The sequence below is a fragment of the Lycorma delicatula genome, chromosome 9 (assembly GCF_047948215.1).
Source record: "Lycorma delicatula isolate Av1 chromosome 9, ASM4794821v1, whole genome shotgun sequence".
Classification (NCBI taxonomy): Eukaryota; Metazoa; Arthropoda; class Insecta; order Hemiptera; family Fulgoridae; genus Lycorma; species Lycorma delicatula.
In genome coordinates this window covers 55,916,082-55,929,835 of record NC_134463.1, presented here as the reverse complement: position 1 = coordinate 55,929,835, position 13,754 = coordinate 55,916,082, and the positions used below count along the sequence as shown (strand labels likewise).

Here is a 13,754-nt window from a genome sequence, read left to right as displayed (position 1 = left end):
AACAAAATTAATCATTTATACTGGATATTTCTGTTTTATACTGGTGTGTGTGTGTGTGTGTGTGTGTGCGTGCATGTGTGCACCGCAATGAATGAGCATGGGTTAGCACAAATACGGACGCGGCCCCCGCAAATATAAATTAATTTTTAATTTTTTTTTTTTGAAGTGATAGGTTTTTATATTATTTTATTAAGGCTTACAAATAAAAAATTAAATACATACATTTTTTTTACAGAAATACAAAATAAGGATTACTTCAACAATATGTATTGGTTGAGATCAAAATCTGTTCTCTTCATTAACTTCGCACCGTTCTGTTGAAGATGATTGCAGCTGATGTAATTTAATTTTCTCTTGTTCCATTTTTGTCTCCTCTGTTTTAATTTTTATTTCCTCTCTCTTCATCTGCATTCTTGCAAGTTTCAGCTGCTCATTGAGAACGAGTGGTTGAAGATCAGTGGTTGATAGATCGGCTGTTTCATCAGTGTCCCAATTTTGTCTCTTTTTTTTTACACTTTTCAGGCTGTCCTGATTTTGAATGATTTTCGTTTGATGACTTGTTAGCGATTTCGTTAGTAGGCTGAATTGGGGTATCTTCTTGAATCCTATTTTCAATTCCTACATTGGTTACTCCTGGTATCTGATGCAATACACGATTTACATGAATTTCAAGTAACTCAAGGAGGTTTGATTCCCATTTTAGTAATTTCACTGCTCTATTCCCACTTTTATTTTTGTCAGTTTTCTTTTTAAGGTCTGTTTTCATGTTATTTAATTTTTTTAGTTTTTCTACTGTAATTGACTTCCCCCCACTTTTCTGATATTCCTTCTGAATAGTGTTCCATGCTTTTTCTTTGGCGGCAATTCTTTTAGAACTCATAGACCAGTCTAAAACAACGGTGTTGTCTTTAAGAATATTTACCAAATACATTCTGCTACTTTCTGACGCAGATGGTTCTATTGGTTCTTGTACTTCGAAATTAGTCTCTTCACTAGACATGATGATGTTTGCTAAAAGACTGACATGCAAACGGTGCTGGATTGATTAAAACAAAAGAAACGTTTGATGTATTAACAAACGTGTCTGAACATGATGATGTACAGGATATGAATCGTATAAGTGTTTACTTGATAAGTAAAGAGAATACTGGATAAGTAAAAGCAAAATGGGAAAACTACTCGCAAATACTTGGACAACTACAAGTGTTTACTTATAAGTATTAGTAAAAGGTTATTCATTTAGTCTCAAGGGTTTACTTTACTTGACCAGTATTTACTTTAAAGTAAAAAGTATAGTTTATTCACTTCACTAAATGTTTTTGTGAGGCCTAAAAAATGGAATGCTATTTTTTATTTATTTTAAAATTGTAAATAAAAGAGCCTGTTTAAAAAATCATTGCGTTTCTTCTGTAAATCCTCATTCAATGTCCCCATTTCAGGTAATAATCGAGAAAATAATTTCTAGCTATTGATAGCTGGTGGTTGATATGGCAGCCGAGCAGTTGCAGAAAAGCGAGCGGCCACTCACAGTGGCCATATGACCTGAGAGAACTAAGCACGTGAAACATATTAAAAGTTGTTTGGGAATGACAGGTGGCCACTGACAGTGGCTTTACAAGTGCAAAAGGTTATTTTTTTGCAATATTTAGTTACAATTTTAGATTAGCAGCAGTAGTATAATGATTTAAAAAACCACTATTGTCTTTCCAAGATGAATGTTACATTTATGCTACAAAAAAAACCCTTTCCAGTATCTGTTTATGATTAATTTATTATTAATCAAAATTTTTTTTTTAAATTTTTTACTGATAATTTATTATTAATCAAACATTTTTGTTATTTATTATTATTGTACACAAACTTTTACATTTCTTGAAAGACTCAATTGATATGTCAGCCATTTACTGTGTTGAAATCATTGAAAAAATAAACAAATTTACTAACTCCAAAAAAAGTCCATAGTTTACAGCAAATTTTTGTACAGCACTTTTTATGCAACAAAAAATTACACAGCACTGGGAAGAAGTTCTGTTGTCATCCATGCAAAATATGCATTACGTTTCAATAGATTTTTATGTGACTTAATATAAATTCAGTTTGCATAAAAAATTTTCAATACAGATCTTTTTATATACTGTACACAAACAGATACAAAAAAAATTTTAATAAATTTCTTTAAATTATGGGCAAGATACAGATAATAAGTATAATTATATTTAATTTATATCATTACGATCCACCATCACTATTATCATTAATGAATACTAAAATAAAAAAATAAACAAATGTTAAAATAAAAAATCACTTTTTACCTATAGATTTGCTGATCAGCAATTTACAATTTTATGTTTGGTTAAAAAAATGTAGAGTTTAATTTAGATTAAAATTTAGATTTTATTTATTGTATATTAATTTTTTGTAATTGAACAGACAACATAAATTAAAATTTTACTCTCTTCAAAATGAATTGGAGACTGCAAAAAAAGAATGTAACTGTTTTATAAAGCAAAATGAAGAATTAGTATCAAAACTTCAACGTTCAGGAAAATTATATCATTCTTTAAAGAAGACACTCAAAGAAGAAATTGAAAAAAAACGTGGTCTGCAAGTAAAGTTAGCTCAAGTTGCTCGTATGGAAGAATGTACTGATTGCGATCTAAGAGATTGCAAAACTGTAAGTTAACATTCCTTTGATTGAGATTTTTTTTTGAAACTTAATTTAAACTCAAATTCAGTTTTTAAAGTTATTAAAAAAAATTAGTTTTATTTTTTGTTTAATTTCATTTAATTATATGTTTATTTTGCGTATTCATTACAATTAGCTAAATTTTATATATAATTTTTTATAATAAATTTTATACTAATTTTTAATTTCTAAAATTTATTCTATTTTGACTGTATTATTTTTTTATGTTTATTTGTATATTGTAATTAGCAGTAGTACTCACCAAAGGTTGCTGAAAATTAATTTTTGGTGGCTAATATTTGTTCGATTACTATTAGCCAGATTATTATTAAATTACAGAATTTTAGTTAACACCTAGATTTCGGATATCCACTGATACTCCTATATGCCCCATAATCATTTTTATTAATTTTTATCACTTTATCCTTGATTGTGTATATTATGCAGCAAAACTGTTTTTGCCATTATTCATATTGTTACTTTTAAGTGTATTTGTGACAATCCACTTGGTTGTTTTCAAATAAACTTTAAAAAATAAACATTCTTTTTTAAGTTATTTGTGATTATTTTACTATGAATAAATGAAATTCTCATTGTAGTTAAATTGTTCATACTCAATTTATTATCATGCATTATTATTCACTTTTATTTTCTATTTTCACAGAGATTACTACTTTTTCAGCATGTTTCGTTTTTATGAAAAACTAATCAAAATTAGAGCCAACCACAATGCAGTATTCTATGGTCTGCTGGTTTTCTTCTTAGTTGTAATGATGCATCTGAGTTTTGTCTCCCATCACAGACTGAAAAGGGAAGTCATTTCCCTTATTACAATAATGTTTCGGAAGCTGCTAACAACATTCCTTTCACTGTTTGTTCTTTTCTGTGAATTTGTGGGACCCAACGCACACAGATTTAATGGTAATCCAGTTGTACAATGATGTGTCCTAATCATTCTTTTGATATGTCTGAGTAGTTGCATTGCATTGCTGTTTGATGCAATGGTCATTTGAATCAATCTATCTAGCTCCTTTTAGTATTCCTCTTAGAAACTGGTCAAACACTGAAGTTCATCCTCAACTTCTGATGCACAAAATTTTATTACCCACCTACTCGCAAGTACTACTTAAATCATTATTTTCATCTCCATAAACATCTTTTAGACTATATGAATTTCACTAAGTTCACTTTTTCTGCTGTTAAAAATTAGATCATTATACATTTTCTTAAATGCATCGACTTAGCAGAATACCCCCAACTCCATACAATGGTAACTGACATAAAATGAGAGGACGTAGGTCAACAAGTTTTGGAATGTTAGTAGCAGGGGAATGAAACTACAGAATGGCAGCAACTGTCATTTTGTGCGAGATTTTGTTCTCCTGCAATGTTTGAGTATGCATTATCATTTCAGCTGCCCCTAATGTATATATACACTGTAACCTATAACATATACACTGAGGCTTTAAACTCGCTTATCAATAAATTAATAAAATTATCTTCTTAATTTATTGAAGCTGCATTATCTTTTTTCCAAATTTTCCTTGGGCTGGTAATAGTCCCAGATTAAACTTTATCCATATTTCTTAAATGTATATCATATTGAAAGGTTTTCAAGATGTTTTCCGTGCATAATATGATAATGATTTAGAAAATTGAGAGGAAAAATATAAATAGATGTGTACAAGGGTGGGGTAAAAAGTTATGGCCACACTCGACAGCATGCAAGATTCCACTCTTCATTAGTTTACTATAAGAATTTCAAGCTTCTGCATCACTTAGTATTTACAGTCCATCAGAGTGGAGAACAGTCCATTTTTTGGAAAATGGAAAAATCTAGAAATTCATGCAGCGATTGCTTTTTTCTGAAAGGATTAAATTCAAAGGAAATAAAAGAAGAGCTTGATATAAGACATTGGGAGACTTTTCTCTATCAAATACAACACAAATACTAGTCACAGTGTTTAAAATGGGTCGAACACACAGTAATGATGAAATAACTATATCAGTAATGATAGAAAAATTGCATAAGATTGTTTGGCAGATCGATGAGTAACAGTGAATGAGTTAGCAGAGACTTTAGGTATGTCAACAGAGTGTGAGTGCAATATTTTGCATAAAAATTTGTGCATGAACAAGCTATACGCTAGATCAATACAAAGTTTGCTCATGTCCGGCCAAAAAACCATTTCAGGTGATTGTCTCGAGCTCTTTTGGCCCAATCCAGAGGAATTTTACGTAGATTTGTGACAGTTGATGAGACTTGGGTTCATAATTACCCTCCTGAATCAAAACAGATAAAATATTGGATTGAAAAAGTCACCTTCTCCCAAAAAAGTGAAAACAGCTCTGTACGCAAAAAAGTTATGCTAACTTGTTTTTTAATGCATGTGGAAAAATGTTCTTATTTAAAAAGGGTGAAATTATGCAAACCATATTGCAGAATCTCAGCAATGAAATTAAGGAAAAACAACCATATTTGCCAAAAAAATTACTTTTTCAAGGGAATGCTTCAACACTTAGATTGTTATTTTAAGGAGTTTGATAAAATAATATACTGAACTGGCAGAAGCGCTTTAGTGGAACAATGGACTAAGTGTGTGTAGACCTTAATGGGGGAAAAATAAATCAAAATGTACCCAGAAAAATATTGTTTTCTTATCCAGAACCAGAACCTTTCACCCTACCCTCATATAAAATTACCATAAAGATAAAAAATTAATTTAAAATTATAAAATATTTTTTTTTAAACAGAGTTCTGTTTATTTTTGTTCTAGTAGAATACTCCTTCCGGTAGAATGGTAGCATCTTTACCATTTATGTTGAAAGTTTTAGATTCAAATTGTGAACAGGCGTGGCAATTTTATATACTATAAACTTATATGATTTAAACCTGTTATTATAGATAAATCAATTTGTATGTATGATGTCTACAGTGAATTTTTTTAATATTAACATTTGTAGAATTTTTAATATCTTTTATTTAGCACTAAACTCTATCATATGTGTTAGTAATTGTCATACATACTCATTAATTAGTACAACAAACTGGTCAATTATATTTTTATGTTGTGTATGATCTAATTTGTGAATTATTTTTTTTTTTTTAGGAATTGAATGGGATACAAAAGAAACTGAGTATATGCAGTATGCAGTGGGAAAAAATGAAAGAAATGAACTATCAACTGGAGGAAAAAATTTTAGATAAGTTAAAAGAACAGTCTGTTGAGAATAAAACTGCAGAAATAATTAATAATCAAATTAATCAGTTAAGAAATACATTAAGAGAAAAGGTATCATTATATAATTTCTAATAATCTTTTTAATATATATCTCAGCATAAATAAAAGTGTTCTTGACACTACAACCTCTAAATGTTAGTATAGTATTTTTATGGTAATTTAATCATTACATTGCCTAAGTAAATAATTTTACAGTGCTCAGTTTCAGCAAATATTATCATAGTGGCAAGTTTAGTAGCCTGCATCTAGTAATTTAAATTCATCACAAATTTTGCTTAAAAATTGATTGAAATTTTACTTAGTTTCGTTTTTATTATAACATCAGGAAGCACTTTTGTGATAAACTTATTGATGTTTAAGATTTTAATGATTGTTCGGGTCCCATTATGATTAATTATTAAGATCCTTCTGAATTTAAAAGTAAATTTAAATAAAATTAATAGAAAATGGTAGAAAGGAACCTAGACTCTACAAATCAGTGTAAATAAATTGTTCTATGTTAAACAGCTTTAAGTAATTTCCTATGTTATAATTAAACAATAATTTAGATTTGGTAAAGTTTTATATATACAGGTGATTCCAAATTGTATGGCAATCTCTCAGGAGATGCTTCTATAGCCAAAAATAAGAAAAATGTAGGTCAGAAAACAGTTTGTTTGCGAGTTTCAGCTCACGGAACATTTAGCCCTGTTTTCTGCTCCCTAAAATTCTTGGGGTAAATTAATCCTTTCTATGGTTTTGCATTCAATTTCTAAGAAATTGAATAAAAGTGACGCCAGACCTCTTATCTAGATTTTAAGAAAAATGGGAAAAACACTAAAAGGTTTTGTTATATCTTTTTTTAAATACATATTTTAAAAATACATTTTTAGATTTGAAATAAAATAATTCTGTTAATCTACCAATAAATAAAAATTTCTAGTTACCTTTGTAGAGAAATTCTGAGAAAATTGAGGTAAATAACATTTATTAAAATTTGAGATATAACACAAATTTGAGAAGTTCAATTTTAATTAGAAAGAAAACACATAAATTGGATTGGAAAAGTGATAAAAGTTATTTAAAGCACAATGCATATATTTGATGCATCTGCATGTATATAAGTGCACTGCCAAGCTGTAAGGAAAAACATTTTGAACATTTCTTGTAGAATGGTATGCTTTCAAAAATCCATTGTAATATGTAATTTCCGACTGAAAACATGAACTAAGTTTTTAAATTATTATTTATTGTATGTTAATATTATTTATTATTGTGAAGTCTTTTACTATTAGTATTTGGACCATTAATTCCAACATTAACTGTTAATTTTGACGGTAATACAAAATAAAAAAGTATGAAGAGTTCAGCTCATTTTATTACTGTGATTTTCATTTTTGCAACTTTTATTAATTATAGTCCAAAAACAAAGTATGGTAGATCCAAGATAGCAGATAAAAATTTCACCCACATCATAGTTATAACATTTTCCTTACTTTAATATCACCTTGTGTGGTGTGTGTGTGTGTGTGTGTGTGTGGGGGGGGGGGCATGTGAGCATGTGGGTGCATATATAGCAAGAATGCATGTCCCCCCCCCTTCCCTGTACAATCTCACTCATAGATGGATGTATGAAATACATATATATTTTTATACAAACGTGTGTATACTTTCAGGAAGTTTTAATGGCTGAATATGAGAATAAAATTGCAAAAGCAATGGTTAAAACTGAAAAACAAAGAATGATATATGAATGTGGTGAATTATCATTAAATGAAGCTAAAAGAAAAGTACAAAACAAAGAAGATGATGTGGAGAAATTGCAAGTTGAATTAGAACGAACAAAGAATTGTGCTCAACGTACCCAAGCTCAAGTTGATAAATTTCAGCGTAAATTAGAACAGCTCAAAGAGCATTATGGGGTTTGTATTTACTTATGATTTACTTATTTTTTAACAATTAGCATATAGTATTCATTCAAAATTATCTGGTTTAGATTATAAACATAAACATTAATAATTATGTATAACTGATTTTTGACTACAATTTTGAAATTAATAATTCCACATTGTCTTATTTATACTTAGGATTTAATTATACCCAATGTCATTACTGTTGAAAGAATTATTCATGTGGTTGTAAGTAGTTAAATAAAATTCATAAATTAAACATAGAGCCTTCTTTCATAGTTTTTTTTTCTTTCATAAATATGAAAAAAATAGAGATATTGTATTGAATCTGAAGATAGGGTGTCTAAAGGATTTATGACTTCAAAGGTCAATAGCTAGAGGTATAAAAAATTATTCTATAAAATGAAATAATTCTATAATATGTGAAATAGTAATTTTTTATTAGTAATGAACACTAAAAAACCTGTGAATTGGCATTCGCAATGAAGGAATGGTGGAGCTCTAAAAAAATTGTGAATTTGCATTCGCAGTGTAGGAATGGTGTCTGCATTATGTATATAAAGGGTATCCAAAATATTCAGAGATTTAATACTATAAAAAAATTTAAAAGTACATTATTGCTTCAACTGCAGCAATTTTTCTCAAAGTAGTTCTCATAAACACAGAAATATGGTGTTTTTCTTCTTATTGGAACACTCTGAGAGTCTGTTTTGATATGATAGAATTGAGCATTAAGCATTTCTTGTGATCTTTTGCATGTCCTCATTTATGTTAAAATAATGCACATTTATGTTAAATTTTGTGTGTGTTCACAAAATCACTGATGTTTCCTGTTCCTGATGAAAATAACTATTTCCTAGTTATTCATTTTTATCCTGTATTTTAAATTTTAGAAAAAACTGTTAATTAAAAACTCGGGTAATGTGGAGTACCTCATTTGTAAATACTTTAGAATATAAGACTAATATTGTGGAGGATTATAGTGTGCCCCCTAGTGGTAAAATAATACATTAAATCAGTAATAAAATTACTACTAACAGATTTCAATATTTTTCTGTTTTATTTTTATTGAAAACAAGATTTTATTTACTCTTGTGGCATGATTTCTCCATAAATTTGTTTAGAATCAAATACTACAAAAAAATTGTTTCAAAAATTTATTTCCTTCACTTTTTATAATTTTCTCATAATGTAATAAAAATAGTTAGTATTTTTAGCTACCTTTTACAATATTTCAGATGGATTTTTTTTTAAATAAAGTTTTCAGTACATTTCCTTGGAACCATTTTTTTTTCTTTTTGTAAAACTACATTGAAATATAAATTCAGCTATATAATTTTCATCTTTATAATTACAAAGCCTACACTTTGTTTTATTTAAATTATAACATGCAATAAAATACATTTGCAAAATTCATCAGTAAAAATAAAAATACGTAAAATAAAAATGCATAAACTATATCAGATGAATTTGCATTTGGTAAAATTTATCCATTCATCAAAGTTTTATTCGTGTTTGTCAAATGTCAAATAGTGTGATTTATTAATCAATTTATTAATTAGTTGATTGAAGTAATCAATTAACCATTTCAGAATAATTTTATATGCAACTAATATTAATATCATAGACACTGAAATAATTAACAAAATAAAATGCTCTACTTTTTAAGTATTTAAATAAGATACAAGGTTCCTGACCAGGCTGATACTAGAAATCTACTGAAAGCCAGGACTTTACATATGTGTAATTATTGTATGATTTAACTGGCCTAAAAGTCTTTACTTCTATTTGGTCTTTACATTATTCTCTATTTTCATAATTTTTTTTTTGATTTTCCTTAGTTTCAATTGGATTATAATAATTATAAATACACATTAGTCATGTAGGTGGTAGTTTCTTGGGGTTCAATTTTCACCAGCTTTTGCAAATATAACTGTACTTTATATTAAGCTCCACTACATGCATATATGCTTATCTTACTATTTAAAAAACATATTGTTCTCAAATTCCTCTCCCCTTTCCCAAAAATTGAAAAGCTATCTTTCTATTATTGCATATTTTTAAGCAAATTTTTTTTGTCTTTCTGTGCGTAATAGTAGTGCAAGTGACCACCCAAAAAAAAAAATACTTGGGAGCAATATTGTGGATGGGAGAGCCGATCAAAGCTTAAAATTTCATTAACTTTTTCATGTATATCATTACTTTTCCACTTTATAAGAATAAATAAGCAATGCAATGAATGTAGGGGAGAGTGTTGTACCTTGGAATACATATAAGAGTTAAGCTTTTAATTTAAAATCCTTAAATGTTTTACTGGAATTGAATGAATTTTTTTTTTTAAATTATGTTATCTCCTCTACTAAATGGGATACTTATTTAAGCTAATTCTTTTACAAAAAAAATTACAACAATAAAAAATTCAAAAGGCTTACTACAAGGTTCCTAGGCACAACAGTTAATCTACCTTGGAACACTACCTCTTGTACCTTGGAACACTCAAATCTTTGGGGGAAAGTAACAAAATGTTACAATATCATGTAATTATATAGCCTATAAAATAAACAATTTGAAATAGCCTCTTAAATGAAAACAGTGACAATAAAAATGAATACTTGAATGAATACAATGAAAATAAAAATGTCAACACCTCAAGCCCTGCACAAACATAATTTTTCCATTTTTTTTTCTGATACTCACATAATTCACAAGTCCATAATTTGCAAGTTGTGCAGCAGAGCCATTGTTCACCATTTCAGTTTTATTATAGGGTTGACGACAGAATATGCATCCTCATCTGCACTGTTCTTCATTGTTCATGTCTACTAGTGGGACTATGCCATCCTCAGACGAAGACAAAATATCTTGCTTCCTTTTCTTCACTTGCTTTATTTTATTTAGTGTAGCTGGGTGCTTTTCACTTTGTTTTTCAAATCTCTTAGATGTTTTTAGTTCTTGCAACTTTAATAGCTTTTTCTTAGCGAATTCTATCTTTTTCAGGAGTGTCTGTAGGAATTTAAAGTCCTGCCTTGTTTTCATCTTCTTATTTGATTTTCTTGCATTTGCTTTTGGGTATGATTATGGAATTATGGTACTCTTCTGGAATTAGTCTTCTGAGAGTGATAAACCACACCATAAGATGGACTCAGATTGTTAAGCACTGGAAACTTATTTCAATATGGTTAGTACTACTAACTTATGCACTGTAGATGGGATCAGGAGCTTCTCCTAGCATTGGATCATGTGAGCTAGTTGAAGGTTGTGGATCAAAAAAAGAAGCATCTGAATTAGGCTTACTGTTTGGAAGACTAATTCGATTCCCTGGTATTGGACAATCATTACTGAAGAACACAAGAAATCGTCAGTAAACAGATTTTGATTTAGGGAAAATATCCCAGTGGCTTTGAAGCCACTAACCAGTATTTTTGGTTTATGAAAGCACTGGAAAAACTGTCCCAACTACCTTTGCAACTGAATATATATTGAATGTTTCTCCTGGATTGTTCAATGCCAGTCACAAGTCCTTTGTTACAAAATGTTTTTTAGAAGTCTATATACTGTCAGATTAAGGGGCTGGAGTTTGTGAGAACAATGGGAAGGAAATGTAACCATAATAAATCCAGCATTAGAATGTTTAAATTCCAGCATCAGAATGTGTTTAAATTCCAGCATTGATAAATGTTTTGTGGTTGTCAAGCAATAGAATAACATGCTCTTCCTTTGAGCACTTGACATGGGCAATGAAATGATTCAAGAATCTTAAAAACATTTCATTTGATCATCCTGACTGGGTAGCTGCACATATTGTCCCTGGAGGTGTACCAATTATCATCCTGTCTTTAAAGTAAACTCATGGGAAAATCAGCATTAGAGGAGTGCGATTCCTATAGTGTAAATGGCATAGTATAAATTCCTATAGTGTAAACTTCCTTAGTGTACACTTCCTATAGTGTAAATGGTGGTATCCCTTCCTGCAGAAGTGTAGCCTGCTATATGTTACTCTGTTGAGAGCAACAAATGAAATGGGACCTGGTGTTTGCGCTGTTGAAGTCCTGTTTCATTGAGATTCCAGATTCTGTGAGCAGGAATAGGACCAAAATGGTTGTGAACATCTGTAAGATTGTTACAGAAACAGTGTCAACATTAGTTATATTAAAACTGGTTGACCTAGAAATGCCTTGTGGCTTCTGGTTTCTGGTTTGTAGATGACAGTGTGTTAAAAAAAGAGCATCTATTGCTCACCTGCAATTTGTTCTACTTTCAATTAGTAGGAATTTCCTTTTAATTTGCAACAGCAAACTTAAATGCTGTAGTTCATGTTAAAACGTTTTTCATGTAATCTACCAAGAAAGATTCTTCTGAAAAGCTCTATTTATATCATAGTTCAGTGTGTATTTGAAAACTGTTTGATCAGACTCTTTGAACTGAGCTAGATTTCTGAACAGAGTAGCTAATTTTACTTTATATACTTTGTAAGCTTCCCAAATCAAAATTTTTGTGTCACTGCGGACCTCTTTACTCCTGATTTACTTTGTGGCATTTTCATTTGAAACAAAAAAGAAAAATGTTACCTGACGTTCATAGGAACATATTCCAAGAAGGTACATCAGCTATTCCATGGTACAAAATGTTCGCCATATTTATTAAATTTGTTTCTGTACGTTAAAAAGTTGTGTTACCATGAGTACTGCTATAATTTCCCCACACATCAATGATCCAAAGTTTATCCTTTGAAATATTCAGCTTAATTTTATGAATCAGATTAACAATATTTAATTTTGCACAGAGATTTACTTCCCATGTTACCTTGCAATCAAAAGATAACAGTATTTTGATAAAATTTTATTGTTTATAAAGAAAAGTATTTAATTTAAATTAACTCAAAAAATAAAGCATTTACAGATCCCCATGTTTACTGCTAAACTTATAAAATTTAGCAGTCATCTCATGAAGTGTCTTTGTGTTGTTAAGTTTTTAATACATATTAAAAGATATTAATAAAAAAATAATTATTTATTAATTTTAAAACTAGGAATTGGAATTAAGTCCTGAAGAAATAAAAATTAGAGAATTAGAGAAGCATATTTTTGATTTAGATCAACAGATAGAAGAATTACAATTATTTTGGTCACGACAAGAAAGTCATATTGTTGCAGTATCTCAAGAGCGTAAACAACAATTACATCAGATTAGTGCATTACGTAAACGTATGTATTACTTTTTGTTATGAGTGTTTATAAAAAGAGTTGCTCAAACACATTTATAACTTAAATATTTATGTTTCCTTGTTTCCATATAATTTGTGAGAAATATTGACTAGAAAAGTAAAACAAAGATCTGAGTATAAATTCTTGAAAGAAAAATCTTAAAATACAGAAGACTACAAACCATGTTAGCATGTTTTAAAACCAAACCATGTTAGCATGTTTTAAAACCTAACCATGTTACCATGTTTTAAAACCAAACCATGTTAGCATGTTTTAAAACCAAACCATGTTAGAATGTTTTAAAACCAAACTATGCTGAAGTGCATAAATATTTTTAATGTCCATATTGTAACTATTGGAAGTATGAAAATACTGGCTGGTTTTTTAACTATAACATTTTTTACTGCACTACAAAGAAAGACATGAAAATATTAATATTTTTGAAATTAAAAGTAAGATATCTTTAGTGCATTTGTTATTATTACTAAACTTCATTACTTAAAAAATAATAAAAGATTACAAGGAAATTATTTGAAATCACTGCAGAGTGTATTACTGCTATGTCATGTTGATAAAGGTAGAGTCTACTCTTAAAGCCATGCAACAAAAAATGGATGCCGTTCCTACACATGTAAGTATGTTACAGAATTCCTGGGAAGCAGATATTTTATGCTGAGACTATAGTCTCTCATCACTAAATTTTTATTTTTTGAAAGTCTAAATTATAGCTCAC

General features: G+C 29.2%; 1 protein-coding gene across 1 annotated transcript in view; it reads left to right on the top strand.

Moving 5' to 3' along the window:
- Positions 1 to 13,754, top strand: part of l(2)41Ab (lethal (2) 41Ab) — a 50,238-nt gene that overhangs the window by 15,834 nt on the left and 20,650 nt on the right. The window contains exons 5-8 of the mRNA XM_075376102.1: positions 2,431 to 2,674; positions 5,797 to 5,979; positions 7,584 to 7,829; positions 12,847 to 13,021. Coding sequence (XP_075232217.1) covers positions 2,431 to 2,674; positions 5,797 to 5,979; positions 7,584 to 7,829; positions 12,847 to 13,021 — 848 coding nt within the window. The remainder of the gene's footprint in view (positions 1 to 2,430; positions 2,675 to 5,796; positions 5,980 to 7,583; positions 7,830 to 12,846; positions 13,022 to 13,754) is intronic.